The 27,242-nt window shown below is 37.7% G+C and overlaps 1 protein-coding gene across 16 annotated transcripts in view; it reads right to left on the bottom strand.

The window, feature by feature from the left end:
* The window catches only part of MTM1 (myotubularin 1), a 39,469-nt gene that overhangs the window by 5,748 nt on the left and 6,479 nt on the right, over positions 1-27,242 (bottom strand). For 15 of the 16 annotated variants that reach the window (XM_051787235.1, XM_051787230.1, XM_051787210.1 and 12 more), the window contains exons 3-14: positions 23,559-23,627; positions 22,615-22,687; positions 21,214-21,308; positions 20,429-20,539; positions 19,409-19,510; positions 10,694-10,777; positions 9,331-9,480; positions 7,312-7,500; positions 5,777-5,962; positions 4,531-4,737; positions 1,166-1,258; positions 219-332 (exon numbers count right to left, since the gene is read on the bottom strand). In XM_051787235.1, the coding sequence (XP_051643195.1) occupies positions 219-332; positions 1,166-1,258; positions 4,531-4,737; positions 5,777-5,962; positions 7,312-7,500; positions 9,331-9,480; positions 10,694-10,777; positions 19,409-19,510; positions 20,429-20,539; positions 21,214-21,308; positions 22,615-22,687; positions 23,559-23,618 (1,464 nt within the window). In that variant the 5' untranslated portion in view covers positions 23,619-23,627. Of the gene's footprint in view, positions 1-218; positions 333-1,165; positions 1,259-4,530; positions 4,738-5,776; positions 5,963-7,311; positions 7,501-9,330; positions 9,481-10,693; positions 10,778-19,408; positions 19,511-20,428; positions 20,540-21,213; positions 21,309-22,614; positions 22,688-23,558; positions 23,628-25,679; positions 25,874-27,242 lie in introns of all 16 variants that reach the window. The other variant, XM_051787311.1, reaches the window with a different exon arrangement.

Genomic DNA, 27,242 nt, shown 5'->3' with positions numbered 1-27,242 from the left:
CTAAAATTAATACACTTCTGGTTTACTTCGAAGTGCAAGTTACTGTATTAGAAAGATTCCAAAATCAATGCTTGACAAGTATTTCAGTGACTGCACACAACTACTGTTTAAGAAGAATAAAGCCAAGGGCTATAACCAAATACAATACAACCAAAACTTTCTGTAATCACCTAGAGTCAGGACAACAATGCAATTAAACAAGCAGTGGTTTTACTAACCTCTTTTTCTCTGACAGACTCGCTGTTATACAAGAAAGTACCAAAGCGGCAGCTGTACAAGTGATCCAGGATTGTAATCAGGAACTGCTCATTGAATTCAAAGGCTGTAGGAAACTAAAACCAGAAAAGACAAATTCATTCTTTACACGGAAAAAGCAGAGAGATACGCACATGCCCTGGTTAAAAGGCTAAAGGTAGAGTTTAGAAGCCTGGTACACGTACAAATAATTTTTAAGGTAATACTTTCATGTACTGCATAGTAGACTAAGTGTTCAGATGACACAAGGTGTTCAACTTTCTCAAACTAGCCACTAAAAGAAACTCTTCTCAAAATTCTGTGCCTTTAATTTATAAAAAGAATAGAAGACAGATACATTTTTATGTTTTATGTCTATAGTACACTCATAGTGCAGCACCATACAGGAAAAAAAAGGTTTACATCCTAATCCTTGCCCTTAAACAGACCAAGTTCGCTGCTTTGTCTCATTACTTATTGAACATACAATATTTAAATCACAGCACTCAGAAGATCCCAAGCTTCCTTTTCAAGCTTTGACAAAACATGTCCCTGCAGTTCAAGGGACAGCTTCACAGAATGGTGAAATGAAACAACAGACTCCATTAAGCCAGTTGGATGCAATTCCTGTAAAAGCATTCTGCTGGGTACAAAACATCCCTCAGTATGTTTCCAAGAAATGTCCAGGACACATCAGCCGTGCCTGCACAGCCAATGCCATGTCAAGCAATGTAACTACAAGCTTGTATATCACTTTCAGAAACGGGGTAGAGAGATGGCACAGTTTAAAAGTAAATAGACACTTTTTGACTACAGGTCAGAGCAGAGGGGTACACTGTCCTCTTCAAATACATTTCTAAAAACAAAGATCTATGGGTTTGATTCAGAAGGTAATAGTGTGAAGAGATTACTGAAGAATAACACAACATACCTGTTTAGACATCTGCCACACACAATCAATAAACTGGAGGAAGATGGGTGATCTGTCTGCATCAGCATGATTTTTATCACCATGGCCTATTCTCTGAAATGAAGTAATACAGTCTCCTGTTAACCAAAACAGGCATTTTATGGCAACAGACATTATTTCTTCTTTTGTACTAGAGCATTCTTTTGTAACAGAGCAACCTGGTCTTATAATTTACAAATGAGCTACCGCACCAAGGAGGAGAGATTCAGATATAGAGAAATACTGCAAAGCTGCTCCAAACATGTCTGAAAAAATTCCAAAGTGATAACTGGTCCTGTTACAAAAACCTGTTAGTTATTGGACAAGCAGAACTGTTGAAGCATGCATTACTTAGTAAATAATCAAAACATATTTTGAACTATATTTACATAGTAAGTCTGTCAAAAGTTGAGTTACATACTTTGTCTTCTTTTGTATTTTAAGCCACTGGAGAACCCAGATCAAACTACCCACACAAAATTCCCTGTTCCCCCTTCACACTTGAGCCTTAAGTAGTCAGCAAACATAAGGGAGCTCAAAGAAATGTTCATGTTCTTGACACAAAATTAATACAGATTTTTGAAGTTTGGGTGAACCACTTATTCTGAGGAGCCTGAAATAACAATCAAAGGAATTCTTCCCACAGACAGAAAAAAAATTTACATTTGGTAAAAGCTGTTTACTTCCTTTTAGCATCTGATAGCTGAGAACAGTTAAGATTCAGGGAATAGAGATTCTATTAACTCCACAATTCTGTTTGAATGTACTTGCCTGGAGGAGACAGGCAAGTTTTAGTACGTTGAACTAAGATGTTGTCTATCTGCCTGTAAGATCACCAGCTTAATGTCTTAAGGACATGAAAAATCATAAAACCCTTACACTACTCTGTACAATGGCTTGCAAGATAGTTTAAAATAATAGAACTGAGTGGCAGGAAATAGAGGGAGATGAGAGATTGCAGCTGAACTCAGTCAACAGTAGCAAATTACTCGAAAAGCACTATAGGGAAGACAAACAAATTGGCCTCCTTGCTCTTCAGTTTTCATGGTTTGAAATGCTTGCTATCTTTTAACAGTCATATATGTGTTCAGTAAGGAGTAAAAGTCTGTCTACTTTCACTAACATTAGCAGTTTTAGGATGTCTGAGTATTTTTCATCTATAATTATGTCTTGTATTTGCCATATTAGAATGAAATTCCACATAACAAGCAATTTTATCAACTGCATACTGCACTAAGTTCACTACACATAGAAAAGTTGGTGTAGGGAATTCCTTTTCAACAGGGAAACTTCTTGCACACATCATTAGATAAAAAATATGGAGAGGAACTTAAGTATTCTACTATTTGGTGATTTGATATTAAATAATGCAAATTGCAACCCTGGTTCCACGAAAATGTGAAGCTTTCTCTACCCCAGACAATATAAGTAACATCCTAGTCCTCAACTCCTCACTTGAGGGAAAACACAACGGAGGTTTCAGAGGTGATGTTCAGGAAATGCTTTAACTGCACTGAGTGTCTAGCCCTCACTATTCAAATTCACAGCTCAACCAAATAATTACCAAACTAAACCAGGGTATGTATGATCAAATATTTTTTGCTTGCATTATCAGGTTTTTTTCACAGAGTCTTTCATGTTGGAAAAGACCTTTAAGATCATCAAGTCCAGCCATTAACCCAGCACTGACAACTCCACCACTAATCCATGTCCCCCACAGGTTTTTAAATCCCTCTAGGGATCCTAACTCCATCACTTCTACAGAACACTTCAGTAAAGACCTACCTTCACTATAAGCATAACAATCCATCACATTAGAATTTACAGTGCTCTCAGATTACAGCAGGTGGCTAAAGAAGAGTGGCTTCAACCATTTGCAAAGATTGCTACTTGAGTGAACAAATTGGGAAAATAAAATAGCAGTTTAAGCAAAAGCAGCTACTTAAATCATCCTTATTGCTGCTGCACTGTCAGACATAAACCAATGGACTGAGCAAGTCACCTGGAAGGGATGTGAAGTCTTGCTTCACTATTAGCAGAAAAACATTATCCATTAAAGAGAGAACACAGTCCTTTGACTACCCAACTAAAATGAGTGGTTTAACAAAAAGAATCACAGATTATTTGAATTTATTCATAATGGTGAAGGACATACATCTTTCTTTTTAAGCTTTGTGTTAAACTATAATGCATGCACTAGGCTACAAGTCTCCTAGTTATACTATCTAATTTTATCTGCATCCTAACTTTTTTTTAAAATATAAAATAAAATGTGAGAATAAAAAGTCAAGCCAATGGCTTCACATTTTCCTGTGGCTGTACCAAGACAGAATACTTAAAGGTTTATATATAGAACATATCCTTACTGAAAGACCACAAGTTAAGTACACAAAAAGATGGACTACATCAGGTATCACTCTCAACAGCCAAAATGCAAATCTTCTAAGCCTCAAAGCACCTTTAGAACACTAGATCAAAAACTGCCACAGCCTACAAGCACACATAAATGAAGGGATTCATGCTGAGTAGCTAAACGTGAACCTTCTACTGAAGGTTTGGAAACTTCTTACTGTGAATTACAGGGTTCAGCATCAACAAGTAACACTGCTGTAATGTTTGCAGGAACAGCACATTTTCCCTGGCAACCTGTTCTGCTTCTCCAGGTTGCTCATACAGGTTTCCTGGTTAAATGGGTAGCTGTCAAATTTAGTAGAAGTTCCACTTGGACTTTGAAAAGTTTTCTAACACAAACAGTATAAACATGTGGATATTAAGGACTTGCTATGGCCAATTTCTACTTAACCTTCTAAGCATCCAGAAGACAACTGAAAAGAACAAGAGCCAGCATTACTGGTGACAGCCTCTTGAGAGGTATAATGACAAGTTTAGAACATTTTGGGAAGCAGCATTCAAAATATCACAATATACACTGGCCAGACTCATTCATCTGCTTTTTGTGACATTCAAAACAGTCCAAAGGGAGAGTGACTGAGAACCTCACGTCCCAGCTTTCTCTGATCTTTGGCAGAAAAGTTTCAGAGGATGTAATTTTTCTGCCTTCTTATTTTCCTTGCTCAATAACCACAGTAAGCCTAGCAATTCTGTGGTTTTAAAAAGGATGTAAAGGACAAAATATGAATTTTCAGAGAAAGAATAGCAAGAAAACCATTGACCAAACTGGTCCAAAAACAAAAGCTCTACTCAGTTTACCTGGAAATGTTTTAAATCCAAATTCCAAAAAAGTGAAATGAATTATCAAACCTTTACACAAACCAAGTATCTTAACGTTGAAACCTTTTTAAAAATTTAACACCGCACGGTCCTCTCGATTATCTTTTAATTCTTACCGATGCGAACTTGTGTCCAAAGCTTATCCACTCCTTTTGCACCAGGACTTCAAAGCCTTCGATGGTTCTGTAGTAGCTGTCCAGCATCAGCATGGCCAGGGAGGTGAGCTGTGCCGTGCGGTCCCAGCCGTCGCTGCAGTGAACCAGCACAGAGCTCCGGCCCGACGACACCTTGTCTGCCACCTGGATTGCCCCTGTCAGCACAAGCTGGCAGGGAGGAACACACACCAAGCAACACACATTGACTTCTGCTGAAATGATAATGCTGCACTGATTTATTTGCATCTACAGTGCCTAAATTAATAGTGTTTCCGTTCAAAGACCTAAAAAGCGCGGTGTAGTTAATTGGAAAAGAATTTTCTAGGAGATCAAGAAAATTTCTTGTATAAAAATAGAGAAACGGATTGGTTCCCTAATCCCTTAGTAAGATCAAATTCATCTCACAGCAAATTCTTAAAAAACGGGGCAGAAAACAGTAACCTTGATAAACCAAAGAACATAAGCTTCTTTTTTAAAGAAAGAGAGGATTTACCCTAGGATATACTCTCTAAAAATTCTGTATTATTTCATTTGGCTTCTTTCTTTGAACTAAATTACTGAATTATCTCAGTTGTTGGAAAAAGGAACTCGGACCCTTCCAATATGCTTATTTTCCAAATATTAAAATAAATTGAAAATTTTATTAAATAGGATTCATTACATAATACTCTAAATACTTTTGCACAGCTGTACTTGAAGCAAAAGGTTCAGAGGTCAACTAATAAGAACATTGGTGAATTACCAGTTTAAGTATTTTACTTGTGCTACAAGATGAAAATTACAAAATTTACAATTAAATTTACAAGACTTATTTACAAAATCGTAATTCACAAAATCAAGTCACATACATACTGGCAACTAAAGTATTTAATAATCTTTCACAATGACAGTTATCTGTAGTCCTATATTGCCAGAAACCAAAATCAGTTTGCACACACCTAAAGACAGTTAGTCTAAGAATTCATTCCTCTATTAAAGACATTTAACTTGAGGCAGACAAACACTGAATACTGTTGCTTAGTAATGATATCTCATAATATACTCTCAGATTAGTTGGCAAAAAAGTCAACACTCACTGATGCTGGTTTTTTTAGTCCAAGTAGTTCAATGAGTTCCATATCAGGACTATCTCAAAGCTCAGCAAAGAAAGCAAGTCTGATACAACAGATCTGGACAAACTCTTTTCAAACAATCAAGGAACAGTTACCTTTATATGTTCTAGCCAGTGGGTAGATTCCAGACTGGACAACCAGTGTGATTCTTCCACATTAGGATAAACAATGTCCTTCAGCTTCTTCAAAGATTCCCGCATGACGTGAATATTGTGAATGTCCAAGAAGAAAAGTTCTGCATTGGGATATGCATCTTCACCTTCATATCCTCCCCCAGTTGCCTACAAACAGGAGATCTGAAATTAACTTTAGTCATATGCACAGTGTTATAACAGCCTTTCAACAGAGCAAGAAGGGAATGAATGTTATTTATACTTTATTTTGTAGTTGGGCAATATATAATTTCAGTTGTTTGTTCCAAACTTTCTGTGAATAAATTTTTCCTGATTTCAAATTTAAATCTCCCCTGGCACAACTTGAGGCCATTTCCTCTTGCCCTATCACTTGTTATTTGGGAGAACAGACCAACCCCCATCTCACTACATCCTCTTTTCAGGTAGTTGTAGGGAGTGATAAGGTCCCCCTGAGCCTCCTTTTCTCCAGCATAAACACCCCCAGCTCCCTCAGCCTCAGAGAGCTGCAAAATTGCAGCATTTCTTGCAGACAGTAAAAACATGCCATGAATAGGGATAAATAAATTTTACTTTTATAAGCCATTCCAGCCACCAACTGCACATCAGAGAACAGCCTAAAGCACAGTATAGCCTTTCCCCATGAGTACCACCTACATTGCTGTACAGCAGCACAGTATCTCTACTCTATGCTTCCCATCTCCTTTCTCAACTGTGGTGTTAGTCTCAGAGCTGCCAGGCTCTGCACTGAAAGAAGAAATGATAGTATTTTTCTCTTCCCTTTGAGTATTATGAAGTCCTGGTGAGGAATGATTGTAATTTTAGCATTAGGGCTGCTGCAACTCCTATTGACTGTGTGGTTTTGACCTATGTACAAGGAACACAGGAATGCATGAGTGGCAAAGCCCAAGATTTTGCTTATGCTAATCTTCACAGCTGTTCCCAAAAACTTTTTCCAGTGGTGATCAACACTGACTTGCACTTTTTAGATCATTGTCCCTCAGACCCAGAAATGCACTCTGTTTCTTCCACTGCTCTGATTGAGCATTTCGTATTTAGACATGTCAGGAGTTAATTAAAACAGATGGTTGAAATACACAGAACTTTAAAAAAACCTGCAAACTGTGCTTCATGCTTCAATACACATCTGTGTATTAAGTTTGTCCATAATACATTAACTTAATTCTTTCCCCAGTTCTCACAGTGCAGAGGGGAGTCATGCCTGATTTCAGTCCCATGCTAAGATCTGTGCTTGACTGATGACACAGTAAAGCATATCTGGAAATCCACATATGGTCCTGAAACCCTGCTTTCTTTAGGCACTCATGTCCTTTCACAGCCTTAAGCCTCAGTATTTGATTATGTAGATATGTATTTGACTATGTAAATTTACCTACATTAAGATTATACTACTCCCCAAAACCTCCTCACAGAAAACTTCAAACTAAGTGTCCTCCCCACTCCCTTCAAAAATTAGGGTATTAAAAGTATCCGTTTACCTTGTTTGCGACTGCGTTGACATTGGGCCTGGCGTCGTAGATGGTCAGTTTGGAGATCTGCCCGTTGGCCTCCCTGATGATATCAAGATATCTTTCATCATCTTTATTCCGCTTGCCACTCATTCCAACCAGGGGCTGACTGCAGCGCATAATCACAGCTTGAGTCTCGGGGTGAATCCACGAGAGGACCTGCTCACGTGGCACACACGCATCAGAAAAGCAGCATTTTATAAAAAAAAATCATAACTTAAAATTTAAAGCTTTAAAACAGGTAACATGGACATTAACACCTTTTATTTTGTCAAAATACAATCCCTAGACACCTCACCTGCTTTTACTGTAGTCTCATAAAATTTAATAATATTCTTTGAGTTCATTCTCTTACATATTTAATGCTTACTGAAATCATACTTACTATATAATCCTGTGTATTTTACTATTTTCCTACAAGTCTTAGAATACACAAATAATTCTGAAAAGCAAACTAGAAACAGACACAGCAGTATCTGTTGAAACTAAGAAATAATTCAGAAGAAGGAACTCATTGTAGAAAGAGTGACTAAGATGCTCCGATTCTACAAGAACAACTTTTCCCCTTTTTTTTTTTTGGATAAAGAAGGGAAGTTAAACCTTTCTGCAGTATCTTGAATGTTTTCTGTTCTCTTTAAAGCACATTTTGTTCCTCAGCCCTCTTTACAAAGAGGAGGCACTGGAGCAAAGCACATGCTGCCTTTGTTGTTGTTCTGAGCCGGAGAGGACTTGCCACAAAAGAGAGAGAGAGAACTGCCTGGGGAACAGATGCTGTGCCAGAGATTAAAGATAAGCAAGAAACCCAAGAAGCAAGCAAAAAAATGCAAATTCATTGTTGGAAAATATTAAGAAAGAGCATTCGCACCCAGTCTGAAAGTTGTGGGTTACAGAGTAAAAGAACATCAGAGTTCAAAAAAACCCCCAAAACAATCCTCAGAAAGTGTTCAGCCCTGAAATACACTCTGAGCTGTAGATCAGAAACAAGACCTGCCAGTGTGTGTGCAGGTGAGCATGAGTGGCTATTTCCTGACAAGAATAAAATTACTATTTAAAATTACTATTTTAACAAAATTACTACTCCCAAGGAAATTACTCTCACTGTACAGGCATATGAAAAACCCTGTCATGAATTTTGAGATGACAGGGATGATACAGGTAAGTTATAAGAACTATATGAACACTCTATACTTTACATATATATATTCTATACATGTTACATGTTATACAGATATATGTGTGTGTATATATATAGTAAATTTACAATTATAGGCCTAGTCTGTCAGTAGATACCATATCTAATAAATATTTATCATATGAGCTGTGCATCTGTTTGAAACTAACTGAGATTCAAGGCAGCTTTCCAATACTGGCTAAAAATACAGCACATCTTCCACATTTGCCAAATGCAAATATTAGTTAAAACAAGTATTGGGATAGAAATTACTATTTTCTGTAGTGCTGTAAAGAGCTGACACATAAAAATTCTCTTACCTCAAAGAATTTTCATTACAGAAATATACTTAAGTCAAATGGGTTTTTCTTAAATTGCACAAACTGAAAAGCCCAAGAATTCACTAGAGAAACCATGCATGAGGTCTTATTTTAGGACTGACCATTGGAACTATGTTTAAATGCCCTGTGGTTTGCTGACAGGATAACATTATGGGCATCCAGCAGTAGTCAACCAACCAGTGCAGATGGCTCATCCTTCATTAAGAAAAGGGAAACTGCACTGCTGGCTGTTGTTACCAGAAAAGTCAAGTTTAAACAAATGAAGCTGGAATGGGTGATTGTTGTGGAGGAAAAACGGAAGCGTGGCTTGGCCAAGACACCAGTTGCAAGGAGTGAGAACCACCAGCCAATCATAACTATTTTGCTGTAAGCATTTCCAAAAAAAGCATCCTGTTTGTCATGTTCAGCAGAAAGTTGTACGGATGTGTACTTAAAACGAGTTGCACCTTAAGGGAAGTTCCATCACATAACACTCACCGGGATTCTGTTTCGGGACCTAAAGGCAGCAACTTTCTTGAGATCCTCATCTGTTGCGTTATATGGCACGACCAAGAGTGCTGGGTACGTGTCACACAGCCCATAATGTTCGTTAATAAAAGTCACTCGCCACCGTTCGTTAGGCAGTCCCTGAAACGTTAACACACGGTTTTGCTGCTTGTCTTTGGCTGCACAAATAGTTAATTCTGCTCTTGAATTTTACATGACATTATGGCCACATGGTGGCAACAATCTACCAATTTAACCTAACTGAAGTACTGTTTCAAAACAACAGAAGAAAAAGATTACAGGAACACACAAACCAGATCATTGCAGATGGATCTGCAGCCTTAAACAGCTGCACAGCCATCTCATACCCTTATGGACAGAGTTCTTACAGTAAATTACAAAACAATGATTGAAACTAGGAGATGTATTTCTTTAACTGTGGGATTGAGGAAAGAAAATTAGCTTCTCTCCTTCCTTAAAGCTCTGCCTTTCCACTTTCTCTGCTGTGGTCCTAAGCAGCTGTGGGAGGAAGTCCCATAATAACCTTTCTTCCCTGGAGCCCAATACTACCTTCAGGTTAAAAATAAGATTCAAGGTAACTTTCTGATTGAGAAAGAGCAACTCCTAGTTGCAGTCTGCCCAGTAAGGCATTTCCAGGAAACTGAGAAATACTGATAAGCCCTCCACACACACAGCATGGGGATTTGTGTGGGTGTTTGTATTTTCACTTTTTTGGGTCTTAGGCTTGAACCATGAATCAAAAAAAAACAAACTACAGAGGAATAAAAAATAAGGAAGTTCTTATTGTTTGCTATTTAATCTTTTTAAATTTTGTATTTGAAGCAAAAAATAAATTATCTAAAAGACATTTTAAAATTAAATATATCACCCTCTTTCATTGACATTTTTCCAAAATCACCTATTCTATCAGTAGAATACTGATAGACATTGATAATTTCTGTAAAGTAACACTGTTTCTAAAACAAGCTGCTTTCCCCCCCCCTTTACTTCAGGAAGAAGGAGACCAAATCAAATCTATGTTTAGGACACTGTAGTTACATATTTGGCACATTCTCCCCACCCCTTGTGGCCTTAGCAGGGGCACATTGTAAGAAGCATCAATAACTTCCTTCAAAGAGCAAAGACTACCTTCCTGTGACATTCTTGTTTTCTTAAAGGTTCCAGTGTTTTATTTCTTCTCTTTCATTTTTTTGAAGTTGCATTTCCATCCTCTCCAATTCTCAGCTCCCCCCCCAAATAACAAAAACTGGTAAGAGCAATGCACAAACACTAACTCCTCTGTGCAAGTTGTCAGATGTGAAAGCACCAGGCAACGGCAACTTTAATAACTCACTTGTCTCCTGTACTCGGACATCGGGTTGTACACCATCCATCCATTTTCAGAAAACTTTTCTTCATTTACAAAGGCAAAAAAAAGCTGTAAGATGTAAGAGAAGCTGATTACACCAAACTTGGACTGGTATTGGCAAATATGAGGGCTCATCATCAGTTGTACCCTAATCCCCACCACAAGACAGGACTCACTGCTCCATGCCAGCCCCACTCTCTCCATTTAAATCTGGTATGTCCAAGACTGTAAAGCAAAGAGTAAGAAGTAACAGAAGATGCAGATCTGCTACTGAAATAATGAAAATATGACAATAGTTAGGAGGTGAAAAAATAATAAAAACTATAAAGCTTAAACAGTTGGATCTTTTTTACTGGTAGGAGGTTTAAATGTTTTAGAATGGTTTGTTTCCTGTATTTCACATTATCACGAAGTAAACTACCATCTTCTCACCAAAATTCCTCCAATAGGCACAGCTGCAGTTACTACACACAACACTAAATGCTAAATTCAAAGTGTAAAAAGGTTGCAGTTGCTATTCATTTCCATTAGGAAGCAGCTGCCTTTCTGCATCCCCTCCCCATCTGATCCTCACTAAGAGAAATTCTATTTACTGTGAAACTCCATGAAAATTTAAAAGTTGCCACTGAAAATTATGTGGTTACACTATCTACTTTTCTCTTGCTTTATTGCTCACTCTCATGACTCATTTATACAACACAGCATCCTCAACCAGCATTCCAACAAGTTCCTCATACCTTTTAGCTTCCTCCTTCTTTCAACCAATTCCAAGTGGGCTGTATTACCTAACTAACCCTTTTTTTTTTACTTGGTTTGTTTTTACAGTTTATGATGAAAGCAAAAATAATGTTTATTTTAAGAATCTCCTTCACTGAGAAAATTGATTTTGGTGACCTACAAATTCTTCAGATGCCAAAAGGAGCATGAAACAAAGTTGCTTCAAAAAAATAAAAAAAAAATACAGAAGAGAATGTGTTGTCCTGAGCTAACTGAGCAACAGTAGCCAGAGCAGAAAGTACTCTAGAGGCCATTATAGTTCATCTGTAACAAAAGAGCTGAAAGCTTCCTAGCTATTCAAGAGCATTAAAAGATTGGGTGTTAAACCAAACATCCCATCTGCATAATTTTCACAGGTGCAGACTGGAGCTGAGTAGAAATGCAGAAAGCACAGCAAGCAAGAAAAAAATATGTGGTCTAAGGTGCCATGAATGATTATGGCTACAGAGGTACAGCAATGCTTCACACGGGCACCACAGCCCCAGGGGGACAAGGTTTTAGATCTTCTGAAAGCAACCCCTAATGGCCCCAGGCAATTCTGTTCAGCCCAATAGGTTACACTGGTTTAAACACCTCTAATCAAAACACAAAACTGAATCCCTCAAAAATGAGGAGTTTTTTTCCTCGTGTATTTCAAATAAACAAGTATTTTAAAAGGATGTTACTGCTCGCACAAGATACTTTATCTCACTGGTTTTATAAACTGGAATTTTAAATTAAGTCACTATTTTAGAGCAAGTGCACTCACTTGCAGGTTTGCAGAAGTAAGAAATGCATCCCCAGTTTTTGTTTTCAGAATTTCTTTGCCATTTTTAAAGGGGTAGGCTTGCAGTGCAAGTAAACATTACAAACTCTTCTAAGTAAACTGGTATCAAGTGGTATGGAGGGAGAGATGAAGAAAAGGTGGACATACACCATATCAGAAAAAAAAGTTCACTTAGAAGTACATGCAAGTATCAAAAGTTAAGCAGCAAAACTGAAAATGGTTATTTTAACTGCAAAGTAGGAATACAGCAAAACAAGAATATCACTATCTGAAGCCATAGATCCAACTGATTTGCTTAACTATTAATAAACAGCTACACACAAGAGCCATCCCCTCCTCCCAAAGGAATTTGCTAGATCCCAAAGAGCAACTATGCTAAGAATTCACTAGGGAACCAGAGACAAAGGAGAAACTTATAACAGTAGGAAATAGAAACACTGGAATCCTAACAGATCACTTAAAAAATGTTTTAAAGGCAGGAATAAGTTATTTAAGTTCCTACTTACTGCAAGTTTCCTCATGAGAACTTAAAAATTACCCAGCTAAAGCCATGATAAATCAAGTAAAACACATGAGTTTATTACAGGGCACCGTGATAGCTGTTATGCAGAACAGTTCTTTACTGACAAAAATAAAAAATGTTGTTGCTCCAAAATAAAAACAAATGGCAGCTACACTGCTCGTCACCCACAAAAATATTCACAATAAATCAAGTGGAAAACTGTATTTTGTTTCCACCTTTTAAAAACCAGGGTTAAATTTACTATGCATGAGGAGGGGAAGGATTGAATCTTTTCTGAAAGAACAATGTCCTGCTGTGTACAGCATGATTCATTCAAAATGCTTGGCTACAGCAGCTTTACCACATCTGCTACAAAAGATTTCACTCACACAGACCACAACTATTTAGGTGGACAATTATGCTTCATCAATTCTGTTGACATTCTGGGTAGTGCAAATTCTTCTTATATTGCTCAATAAAAAAAATTCACTAGTAGAATGGATGAACCAGCAAAACTCTGAAATCTAATGACTCACAGAACACTACAACGAATGCAAAGGTGTATGGAGCAAAATCTGGACTGGGATTTTTATGTGAGCATTCAGATACTCTGCATACGTTTATACTCAATTCATATATTTCTATTTAATTTCAAACTACAGTTTAACTTGAGTGTAACAAGCGAGCCATATTTATAACCATTTTAATACCAAGAATCATGCACTTTAGCAAACATAAGATCTATGCTTCGATTCAATTGTATTTTATGAGCTGTGTCAGTACAAGCCATTTTAGCATGTATTTGGACATCACTTTTATCTTTTAGAAACAAAATGTGATAATGAGCAATATTAAGTAATTTCTATTGAATGATGCTTTTCGTTGAATGGGATATTTTCTTATTCTAATGCACCAAACTGACAAACCCCATTATAGCAAAGAAGTCAAGGTGGTAAATACATATTTAGATCCCAGAACGGTTTGTTATAGTTCAGGCAAGTTTCACATCTGCACTAATGACCCACATATTTCCACTTTTGTCCTAAATAACCCAAGATTATGGATTAAATGCAGTATGCTTGTAGGTGTATGTCTTGATTAACTTAACTCTGCTGAAGCTTTTACCTCACAGGGCACACAGTCTGAAGGCAATTCTACAGCACAGCAGGCAAATGGGACAGAAAGAAATTACAGGAAGAAAAACTTATGCCATTGACAATATAATATGCATAGGTTCTCTTATCACTTGATGTAAGATTTGAGAGGTGCCATCTTAGTCAAATTACATGGCTTAGCTTTTTGTGGATACAGGTTCCTTCACATAAGAGCCCCTCATACACACATAGCTCTCGTGTAGGGATGAGAGCAGGGAGGTCACTTCACTGCCCACAGGCATTTAGAACAGACCAGCTGGGTGTGTATTTATATCCTTCAGAGTGTGGAGGGCAGAGGAAGGTCAGAGAAAGGAACTACATGACGAGCTATCAGAATCACACGTCCCCACAAAGCAGAAAAGCCTTGCCAGCCTCTCTCAGAGCATCATTATTCACACAGGTAAGCCTTTCAAATACCAGAAAAAAAAAAAAGTTGGCCAGTTCTGCACCTTCTTCACAGATCTTCCCTTCCCTTCACAGCTATGGTACATCTTTGCTAAAACCTCCTTCTCCTTAAACAATACTTTAGGTACTCTGAGTCTCCACCCTGACCTCCACTCATTTCTTTCTTCCCTCCACACACAAAGTTCCATTCCTTCTCTCACTGTTAATCCTGCCTCTCCAACTAAAAGCTGTTCTCCACAGCTCCTACTGCACCAAGTCTGTTTTCCAAGGAATTAAGTCAACTGCAGCTTCATCAGACGTGTCCAGATTTGATTTACAAAAATTATTGTAAATTAAACAAAAAAAAAACCAAAAAACACTACACACAAAAGATATTCAGGTTCAGAACAATACTGCAGTAAAATAAAAGTGTTTCAGTGCGGTTTTTTTTAGATCATGAACAGGTTTTTCTAAATCAAGAACATATAATCATAAAGCAGAACTGTTGTTTGTACAGGTGTACCTGAGCCAACTCTACATTAATTTTATCTCACATCTTGGGTTCAAAGCAGGATAGCTTTCAGTCACTTCCAATGTACTGACCACATCTATTCTAAGTTTGATGGAGATTAATGCTACATGTCTGATGCCAGTCCATCAATTCCAATTAGCCCATCAACTAATTATAAATCAGTTTCAAATTCTTTTGCCATGGGAAACAAAGAAGAAATCAAGGAAAGAGTTAAAGAGGTAAGAAATAATAAAAAAAAAAAAGATAGTAAATCAGCACTCAGAACACTTACAGGGTGCAAGGCCTGTGACTTTTCAATACCTGCAGTTGGCAAAAACAAGCAAGACTCATCATACATCTCATCATTGCAAAAGCAAATTAAAGCCTCTGCACAGAAGGAAGGTAGGGATTTCATTGCAGATCCACAGTCAAAAGCAAACAACTACTGCTTCACTTGAAGCAGAAGACTACTACTTCACTTCAAAAAAAAGCCTTTAAATCTTGTAACATTTTTGGTAAACTACTTTTTATGCTCCACTGTACAAATAATTGTTTACTTCCTTGCAGGTGCTAACCCACAATTTCAACACGTGCAGTCTCTTTTTCAGGTCTCCTACAGACAAAGTACTTGTCTTCAACATTCAATTTATCCTTATCATTTTGTACACAAAAATAATTTGTGATACACTGGTTGCTCACAATACAACATAGTTCTGTGAGATAAAGGAGAAAGCAGCTGCAGTCTGACGGTACAGTTTGGCAAGCAGTCTATTTACCAGTATAAATATTATATAAATATATAAATATCAGTATAAATACAGTAGTTAAATGTTTACTCTTTATGGAATCACAGTAGATAAATACTTGTAAATGAATATACAACGTATACACAATTTATTAAATATTTGGCCAATCTTTGTGTGTATTTAAAAATAAAGGTATCATTATCCTCGCCTTTAATATGCCATTACTACAACTCAGCCAGATACATCTTACCTGTTCATCTAAAAACTCAGATCAGGCATTGCAGTGTTTATGTAACTAACTTTTGATCATTTGAGGTCCGAGTCAGACAGCATGACTACCAGTGTCTCATCAAAACTGGCATTCCCACAGAGCTATCACGCTTAGAAATAAACACACAGCATGCAGATATTATGGTGGCAAATAATCTTATAAAAATGATGATGTGTAGTTTCAAGATAAGCTCAGGAAGTGAAGCAGCTGCTATGCAGAAACTGAACTACAGAGATTAAATATATCTCATCTTTTGTGGTGCACCAGGAGGTTTGGCTATTTTGGTTTTATTTTTTTCAAACTTTTTTAAAAACACTTTCAGCAACAGTTTTCTTTCAATTAGTTCAAGTTTGTAAATGCAACAGAGGATTAGGAACAGCAGCTGTTTGTTCCCTACCAACTAAGCTGTCAGTCAGATGAGCTATCAGATTTTACTTGATGTTACTGATTCAATTTGACCTGAACCCAACCTGTACTCAAACTGGAAACAAACAAGAATTAGCTGCTGGAAGTAAGCACAAAGGACAATGCTGAGGCACTGAGGAACAGTTGTGAACAGACTTGTGATTTATCACAGGCTCTCAAACAGTGCTGTTGGGATGGTGATGGAGACCAATCCTGAAAACAGTAAGTACACTCCACTCCATCTTTTGGCCTGTATTTACCATCCATTTGTCTGAGAATGGTACAGTGTGAAGAAAACAGAGGCATCTCTGCAAGTTCCTGTTTAGGATCAGCTCTAAGGATATGGTTCCACTACAGCTGAAGATCAATCACACAGAAATCTGACATAAAATATAAAAATACAGATAAAAATCAGGACAATAAAGCTTTAGACCTTTGCTGTACAACCATCAGTGCTGCTGAAAAAGCTGAAGATCAAGGATGCAGTTCCACAAGGGGGTCTGAGCAAAACTAACATTTAACATTACTAAAAACAGAACAATCCCCTCTTTTCTCTCCTCCCTGCTCCCTGTTCCACTCACATGCCCTCTCTTGCACTGTTTCCAATGCATAATGATTTCACAACAGGTCTCCTCAACTTATTAAAAGTGGCACAAGACTAACCAGAATACAGAATATTTTGTGCTGGATAACTGAGCTACATTGGCTTACTTAGTGATTATACAAATACTGGTTTGGTATTAGAGGAATAATGAACCACATGGCTGGAAAGCAGAGAGAAGGAGACCAGAGAAAAGCAAGAGCTCAGCATTTGAGTAGCAGAGGGCCACCATCTTCATCCAGCTATCATGTGGAGTCACAGCACATTCTTTACAGAACATCTCCCTGACTGAGCTGGCTACGTGGCCAGAGTGTTAGAGTACACCCAAAGGGAAAGGCAGGCACTGCACAGCCCATTCAGATACACTGCCACATTCAGACAGTGAAACCTTGTTCTAAACCAGCCACTGAGAAGGGCAGTGCCATCATTTCTCTTCATTCACATCCACCCATAGATGCCCTGACCCCACTCTCACATTGGTCTAATAAGACAGGAAACAACTTAGTGTAAAGCTTTTATTTTTATCTTTTTGTTTAACTTTAGTTCCTTTCAGTTCCCTGTCTGGCTTATCATGTAGCCTCAAATTCATGCAAGAAAAACCACAGCAGGGATGAAAAAACAGGCAGAAATGCCCACTTTTGGCAGGATCAATTTAAACTGCTTGTCAAAACAGAGTGAATGAATGCCAAAAGAATCACACCCTTGCTTACCTCCTGGTAAAGTTAAGGGCTCATCCACACTGTGCCATTAGAAAATAAACACAGGTGCAACTTCAGATGTCACACAGGAACACTTTATTTCACTCCAAAGTAATCATAATTTCTAATGGGTATACCCTGCTTCAGACATAGCTGAGACAAAGTACAGCCATGCTCCACACTGTCACTATCTTCCCAACTTCGGTGTCTTACTGAATCCAAAGGCAAAATTGCTACTGCCTCGACCAAGACTTTTGTTATTGAGTGCAACTTTTACTGGCAAGTTACACTCATGCAGGCAATATAAGGATGAGTTTTACTTGGTTCAAAAGGTCCAGCAAATAAAGCAGGAAGTGAACTACTCCCCATATTAGTCACTGCCATCACTAGAGATGATCATCGGGTCGTTTTGGGTGACAAAACCTAATACAAGTCCACATTTCATCAACATATTATTCAAGCCCTAGAGTTGGATTGGACACCATTAAAAAAATAATTCCACAAGGCACTCAGTCCTAAGTCAGTTACAACTTGATTTATCCATTTTCACCACATGCAAGTCAACAACTCCTCAATGTAAGGAAAAAAAATTCTTCACCATGAGCATGTGGATGAGACTGCCCAGAGACATGACAGAATCTACCTCACAGGAAATATTCCAGAACTGGCTTGGATAACCTAATCTACAGTCCTACTTGAAACAGAAGCCAGGACCTAATGATATTTCTACATATAGCTTCCTCTTTTCCATCATACTTTCTAAGTCCATATATCCTGTCATGCATTCAATCATTCTCCACTGCAAGATACGTAAAATGCCAATAGAGTTGAGAGATATAATCACTTCATCTTCTTTGTGACCAGAACTGCTCACACTACACAAATATAGAAATCTGTTTAAATTCTAAAGACCTATTAGTCAACACTACAAAATATGCTAAGCAAAAGCATTTATTTTTCCTCATGCTTTCATTTCACAGTTTGCACACAGAACACAAAATTTCTGCAAAGAAGTTTTAAAGAATTAAATGTTTACAGGGTCTAGCCCATTGACTCACATGTATCTTCGTAAAAGGAAATAAGATTCTTGCTGCAGCCTCATATACTCAAACAATTCTCAGAACACAGTTCTTAAAAATTCAGAGCAGAACCCTCCAATATTTTGTGAATGGAGCTCTTATACAACTATCCTAAATAAAGGTACACCAATAAAGTGTAAACTAAGTATTACAAAGGACAAAATACAGCATTTACTAAAGAGATGCCAAATTATTCACACCAAGTACAATACACAGATTTTGTCAAAGAAATAGAAGATAATGGTTAGCTTGCATTATTGTCACTCAATTCCTTCCATAAGACTTCCATAGCTCTTTTAACCTAAAATAAATCTGTGTAAATTCATTACTGGATTAGCTGCCTGTTATATTTTTCATAAATTTCTTCAATAAAACAAGTGTTGTCTTACCATGTCTTTTTGTCCTGAAGTAAAACTCTTGGTGATCCACATTTATCATTGCTTTGGAGATTGTCTGATAGTTTAACATTTTCAAGAAATAAAGTAAGGCATGTACTATTATATTCCCTAATTAGAGAGGATAACTTGCAGTTTCTAAGCAATGAAATCTGTGTGGAGCAGAGGTGCTCAGCAGTTTACCTGAAGTACAGCATATAGCATCCATAATTTTACAAAATATATAGATAGAACTGTTGTAAATATACAAAATGGAAGCATTAATTTTTTTTAGTTTATGCTGACAGCAGATTCTATGGTTATTCTTTTTAAGCAGCTGTAATGTAGCCATTAGTAGGTCAAACAGTTAAAGTTAATTGGCAAGAACTCTGCATTAAGAGACAACTCAGTAGTATAAATGATGTAACTTACCAAGTTATGAGACTGGGGAAAAGCATATTTTGTGAGGACTTCGAATATATCTCTTCTGCTGTGCCCTTCTTGTTTTAATGCAAACCGTAAATTCCTCATATCCTAAAACAAAGCCATTATCTTTTAGGTGAACCAAAGCAGAAAGATGCTTCTCTCTGTACAAATGCTATATTATACACTAAACATGATTTAGAATCTGCTTGCAACACACCTCAAACCCTTGTGAACGTTCAGTTTTATTTCTTATCCCATAAAACAGAATAGAGTTTAAGAACTGTACAAATAAAGCAGTACCACACTCTGTGTGGTGCAAACGCCACTTGGGCATGAAGCCATCAGAAAGGGCCGTATCTGATTCATTAAAAAGCCTCCCAAGCTATTGAATGTTTGTAGGATGGGAATTATGCTATGTTTTCAAAATGAAAATTTGTCAATATTCTGTGTAGAATACATCTCTGGTTATTTTGTCACCACTAGTGTCAAAAATAAGCTCTCTGCACATTAACTGCTAAGAATCAAATGTGCAAACACACTCGATTAATGAGTCCAATAAAGGACCCTGAATTAACCACTGGGAACTCCCCTATGACCATATTTTTTTATGGCAACAATTTTTTGTGAAACTAACAAAATAGAAATGGTTGTTACACAAACTTCTCGCTGGCTTTACAGCTTACAAAGGCCCTATTTGAGGTGTTTTTCAGAGATAACAGAATTATTTTAAAAATTCCTAGAACAAAGGAAATAATGAAGCAATGCAGGAACAGTGTCCTAAAGCAAGACTAGTGTGCAAAAGCTCTTGTCAATTAGTGGTTCAAAAAGCAAGACCAAACCTCCTTGCATGCAGAGAGGACAGTTACACAGCCCTTTATACAAAAGGTATTTCCCTGTCCAGTTCCAAAAAGCTCTTTTTAAATTCAGCTGTAAGGAACATGTACTTTTTCCTTCCTATAAATAGGTAGGCAATTAGAAAAGGAACCTCTAGATTTCGTTTCCTATTTAATTACTGGAAAGTCTTACTTTACAGGTTATATCTAATCCATAAGAGTTTTCTCCCCTGCTGGAAGCTCCTCCCATTTTTTCAATCCTTGAAATTACGCCCAATGGAACGTTCAATACCACAACTGGATCCTGCAAGGAAAGAAGTTTTGAGTAAGGAAAAGATTAATCTGAAAAGAAGACTCAAGCAAAATGTTCTTATGCATTCCAGAATAGAAAGCAGATATGAAATTCATACAGGAAGCAAAAGCATGTTTCTGCCTCTGAGTCTTCCCTCCCAACATATTATGAAGTCTGTACTGTCACCCTACAGCCTTGAGCACCATCCAATTTAACATGCAACAGAAATATTTCATGCCTAATACAGGATACAGAGAAAATAGGTGGCAACATCCTAAAAGATGCCTTCTGTTATATTCTATTGATTGCCCTATATAGGGAACAGCTATGAAGAAAGGTCCAACAGGCAAAACATAAAGGTATCAGTTCAGTGTGACTAAACCAATTTTACCAGGCAAAAATTACCCTTTTACAACACATTTAACATTCAAGAACTTCTGTTTTTATACAGATTTCTCAGTGGCACAAAGGCAATTACTGTTTAGCCATTACACATTTAAGATGTGGTTACCACAAACATTATGGACCATTTCAAGCAAAAAGCCTCCCATGCAATTCCACAAGCGTATGTGTGCCAAAACTAAAACAAATTAACTGGCCACAAAATAAATCAAAGGCAGTGGGGGTGAACGGAAGGGACTTCAAGCCAACCCATCCCATGGAAGTAATTGTGGCATATTACTCACATTTTCCACACTTCTTAGGTACAGTCTGTAGTTTGTGATGTACACTCTTCCTTTAACCGGGCCATTAAATGGACACATATAAATAACATCCTTGTCTGTAAGAAATGCAGCACTTCTTAAAGATTGTGAGAAGACAAAATGAGACCTAAAGACAGCATCAGTTAAGTAGCAGTAAAATAAAAAGAGAGCTGTACTCATAAGAGCCACTCAGAGATGAATGAATTTAAAAAGTAATAAATTTGAGTTTTATCCACTAGAATTATTAAAAAAATATGAACGACTCATATAGTAAACTTGTCCAAATTAAGTGCACAGATTTCAGTAGCCTTCCCTGCTTACATCTGTGTTCTCTTTCTCAGCAGTACATGGGAGAGGGTGGGACACAGAACAGTGAGTCCTGCTATTACTGTACCACTCTATTCACTATCCCAGAAGAAATACACTGTTGATGCCATTACATCTTTCTGTAAACAATTCTGCTTTGAAGTAGTAGTTCAAATTGTGAGGTGTTTAGGGAATTCAGCATGCTGAAGAGAAACATTACGTTTCAATTTGAGGAATCAAATCCACTCATTTCTTTAGCCCAAGCTACTTATCTGTCTTCCACAACAAGCACCCTCCTTCCAGTGTCATGCCCTGAAGCACAGACAGTTTTTATAAGGATCATATCATACATCCATCTTAGTCCCACACCCTCTCCCTCATGCCTTCCTCATTAAAAACAAAACTGCTTCCTCTGAATCACCACTTTGCTTTCACCTCAGCCAATCTTGTTTACAAACCTACCTAACAAATCCTCAGCGGGGGGAGGAGAAGCTCCACAAAAAAAAGACAGACCTCAACAAAAAGTCCAATTCAGGAAGATCCTCCATCAAGTAAGAAAACTGAACAAAATACTTTAATCTCCCTTATGCTACAACATCACTGTATGTAAAGGCCACCAAGGGCAGAGTAGCCCTGTTCCTGTCCTATAGTGTCAAGGACGCACAAGACAATACTTAGGGAAGTCACAGTTTGGGCTCAGGTTCCACACTACTGTACAAGGTATCAGTACATGGTGGGTGGCATGTGGAATTCTGACTTTGGAAAGCTTGGAGGAGCTCTCATCACTAGACATGCACGACTCAGTCTGTAAACACAGTTATGACACAACTTGGCTTGCAATTTCCTTCTATCAGAGGATCTGCTATGGGTGGAAATCAAGATGTTAAAGGCTGAAAAAGTCATTTGTGATATGTGATAAAAAGTCCCTCTCACAATTACTTGGAAAAATTCAGGACATTTCAGCATGACTTACTTTGGCCCCCAGCCCAAATCAGGCCAAACTACAAAACAATCCAGTAAGATACATGTATTTGCCAGTGCTGAACACACGGCATCAGGCAGCTCTAGAGCTTATACCTGTAACTCTGGTCTCTCCTGGTAGACGAGGTATTTCTTCATTTTGTTCCCAGTTAGTTCCATCTTTTAGAGTCTAGAGAAGAGAAGCACAACAGCACACCATATTTTATTTACAATTTCTTCAGGTTTCAGATTAAAAAAACCCCTTAAAAGTAATTCCTGCATGGGAAAGAACAGGTTTTGCCACAGTAGGAACTGACAGACTGAACCAAAACAGGAACATACCACTATCTTAAACTGCAGCTATTAAACATTTAAAGGTTGAACGGATCTGAAACATAAGCATGTTTTAGTCTTTCTCCTAAAAGAACAGTCAATTATATTTGCATTAAATTGGAATTAAATTTCTATACTGTAAGTTCTCTGCAGATTTTGTGCATTTAATTTTCCAAGTAGACCGGACTTGGAAGACCAAATCAACTGAAATTACTAAAGCAATGTACTCACAACTATCACACACAATCTACTCTTTTGTGACTTTCCCACGTTCAGTAGGTTCTGTTTTCTTGCACCCAGGTTACATTTTCTTCAGCTGCACAGCATCAAAAAGCAGAGGGGGATGACATTTAGATTGTCTTAATGTATTTTTCACTGCAGATGAACATTTTAAAACTGAGCCAAACAAACATAACAAGGTTTAACTTTGCAATTGCAATACAGAATCTTTCTGGGGCAAAAAGAGCCAAAAAGTTTCAAGGATAAAAGTACATTAGAACTGATTTGAAGGAGGCTCTCATTAGCTGTGACAGCAAATACTTCACCCATCCGTTCCAAAAGATATTTAAATCAACTCAGTTAACTGCATTAGAATTTTAGCAATAAAAATAAGTAGATACATTCAAGAGTTCATATAAATACTCATTTTTCTAACCAAATATGCAAGACAACGATCTCTCAGAACTCTGATGTAAAAAAAATAAAAATATGAAGAAAGTTACACTCACCCTTTTACCTGAACTCTCCAAGGAGTTTGAATTATATTTAGGTGTTGACGATGAGGCCATACCAGGTATCTGACAAGTAAGCACAAATTGGAGACTTAAACTTCCTCCTGGACTACATACTATTTACAGGAGAGATTTTTAGATTTTGGAGGTCTACAGGTAGACATCAAGAACTTACAAGAATGTTTTGCAAGTTACTGGTAATTAAAAACACTACACAATGCCTCATAATTGAGGGTCACTCTTTAAAAGCATCTAAATCTAACAAATTCATTACTAGCTTTGCAATTGGTTCTTATTATAAGAAATATTCTGACTCAAGCTCTAGACTGGAATTCAGTTGTTGGAATACTATTATTAGTTCAGTCAACAGACATTAGAGTACTTGTTTCAAGTGACTGGAAACACATATTATGAAATGCAACCTACCTGGAGTATTATTGCACAGCTCTTGAAGTCACAAGCATGTCCATACACTTAAGTGTTTCAAGTTTAAAAAACAACAACAACAAAAAAACCCCAGCAGGAGTTCCACAGTACTTCTCCACTTAAAAACAATCCCCCATTTCCTAACTGGAGCTTCAGTTAGCACACCAGAAGAGGGAGTGTCCAGCCTTCTGGTCTGAACAACTTTCACGTACTTGAAGGAAAAGGATTTTATTTATTTTTTAAATGGTATTAATAAAAGACAGAATCTCACGACACAGGATGAACATCTTAATTTCCCAACAGTGCACAAGGGGTCTCCAGAAGTAACACTGGGAAAACACTCATACTTCCCTTTCACTCGTCACACATCCTTCATCAACTGATCTGACATCCCACAGCAATCTTGAAGGGGTTCTGTTTGTCTGGGGGGGAAAATGCACTACAGACTACACAATCTTTGTTCCTATTCCATAAATGTAACATTGTAGTCTTAAATAAGCACTTTTTCTCCCCTCTCAACACCAGAAAGTTTGCCCAGATCTCTCTGCACCTTGACAAGTCAGCCCATGCTCCTGTGTAGCAGTGGGCTGACAGTGACACTGCAACAGTCCTACACAAGTGACAGCGACAGACCCGACTGCAAGAGGCAAAGTGCTTTGACAGTACTATAACAGCACAGGAATGTGTCTGTGCAGGATTAAAGTGGGAAACCACAACCTGAAGTTCTACAGGTTTGCTGCCCAAGCCTTCCATATCTCATAAAGAACACAGGAAACTTGACGCTGTGTTTAGACTTGTAATATTCAGTGATACAGCTTATCAGCAAAAAAATCAGATCCCTCCACAAAAAAATATTTAACAAAGGAACACACATTAAGTTGAAAAAAATGAAGAAAAACACTTCTGAATGCCACAGAGCCTGTGTGTCCCTTCTGGGTCTCCAGTTATCTCAGTTTTCTCCAAACACTGAAACAGTGGTCCTGAACTAATGTTAGTGCAATGTGAACAGTTTAAATGAAAAGCTATTAGAAATCAAAATTAAATCACTGCCCTTTCAATCTGCCCTTTACAGAAATACTACTGCAACACTGGAGTCTAATGTTTTGACAATAAAATTTAAAGGAAAGATACTTTCACAGTTTTTCCTTCCTTGCAGTATCTTAAATACCACAAAACTTAAGGTAGATTTAACTTTTGCTATATTACTATGCTAACTTATGAACATCCAATATTTGTTCAGATGACTTCCCCGATAGAAATTTAACGTTCTATAAAGGTAAAAGGCATATACTTACCTAGAATCCTGTTTTAAAAATTTTTCCACATGAAGTGGTTTTTATTTGTATTTTAAGTGAGAAGTGCCAGGTGAGACAGACAGAGGCACAGCAGCACAGCAGTTTTTCTATGTCAGCAGAGACTAAGCGGTTTTAACTGGAGCTCACATAAATTTAAATTAAGGTTGCACTAACCACGAGAGACAAGAGTGCACAAACAAGCCCTAGAAAAGTGACTTTTAGAAGGTGTGACAACCCTGAATAGATCTGCACAGCAAAATGGAAATTCTGACTGCAGCAGGTACTGGCACACCCGAGCTGGCTGTTCAGTTTGCAACTACAGCTACTCCCCCAGCGAAGCCACGGGAAGGACCTCAGCAGAGGTCACACAAGCCCACCCAGGCTCCTGGACACTCACCTTGGAGCCAAAGCACTGCCGAAGCTCTGCAGAACAAAAGCTCGTCTGGACGTTCCTTATCCCTTCCAATCGCGAGTTACTCCTGCTGCTCACACAGGGAACAGCACCAAGTGTTTCAAAAGCCTTTCCGTTTCCTCCTTTGCTTTCTGTATTATTTCCTCCCCCTACTGCACACTCACTGAGCTTTGGCTGAACTGTAGAATTAAATGAGGTGAGTTGAGATTCGGAAATAACCCAGAACACTGACTACAACTTACACTGAGATGTAGAAAAGTTGAAAGAAACAGGCACAGACCCTTTCAGGTTCTCAGAAAAATTTCTCTTTGAGGAACCTGACATCACAGAGGTCAGAGCTCCCCTCCATGCTGCCATCCCACCAGGCCACTTCAAGTAAACAAGGTGTCTGTAGCTCTTGCAGCAATTTGTGTTTCTGTGTATGCAAGTTTCCTTTGAGTAAAATTGCCCCAACTCTTCATGAGACTCATTTCTTTCAACATACTTTACAGTGAGAATGAATTTGCTATCTGACTTCAATTTCTATAGAACACTTCATTATAGAACTACAACCAACTACTCTGTTTCATTTTCAACACTTTAATGATGCAAATTAGAGTTATTCAGAGCTAATCAAGTTGAATAAATATGTAATGAAGATAAGGTATTATCTGTCAGGGTATTTTTTAAATCCAAACATTTTCACTAAAATTAATGCAGGTTATTTCATCAGTATATAAGTGGAAGGATTCTTCTAATGCTGCAAAAATTTTACTTTGAAATCCAATCACACCTAAAACCCCCAAATACTAATAAGCAGATTTATAACCACCCACATTTCCAGAAGTAAACTATGGTCAAGTAACACTAACTCCTCCTTTTGCACCATAAGGTAAAAGTCAGGCAGAGAAAACAGGGTGCAAGGAGGTTGCAGTCTCCGTCCTCTGAGGTTTCTAAGACACAGCTGAATAGAGCTTTGACCAACTGGGTCTGATCCTCCTTTGAGCAAGGGCTTGAACAAGGCCTCCTGAAGTCCCTTTCAACCTGGATTACATTATGCTTGTGTGACCTTCAGACAACAGACAAGACTAAGTTCTCATCAAAAGTACCCATCAAACAAGGACAAACCCTTAAGGAAGTGGACTCCTCTATGTCAAGAGAAAATAAGTTTTCAGAAAGATGTAAAATGAACATGAAATATTTCCCTTTATAATATTATTTCTTTTTCTGTCAAATTGTAGAAGCAGCTTCTGGCAGCCTCTCAAAGTAATATTGCCATGAACAACTTAAAAAACATAGTCCACCATAGCCTTAAAATAGCTACAACTTTCTCATTATCACAGAGCAGCAGCAGTCCTTCCACACAAGGAAAAAAATCTTGCAAGTAGTTTTCCACTGCAAACACGTTTTATTCCCCAATATCACCCATATGTACTTCTACACTCGCACAGAAATTGAAAACCATATAAAGCTCACGCTTGTCAGCAGCTGAACAGAAGTACAATTACTCTGCAAATTTAAAACAAATCAGACAACTTTGTTTATGAGATTCTGCAGTTACAAACAGTT

Source organism: Manacus candei, unplaced genomic scaffold, assembly GCF_025592945.1.
Source record: "Manacus candei isolate 608988 ecotype Guabito, Panama unplaced genomic scaffold, ASM2559294v1 h1tg000003l, whole genome shotgun sequence".
In the NCBI taxonomy this organism is placed as follows: Eukaryota; Metazoa; Chordata; class Aves; order Passeriformes; family Pipridae; genus Manacus; species Manacus candei.
The sequence above is the reverse complement of the archived record's forward strand: the minus strand, read 5'-3'. Positions and strand labels throughout refer to the sequence as shown.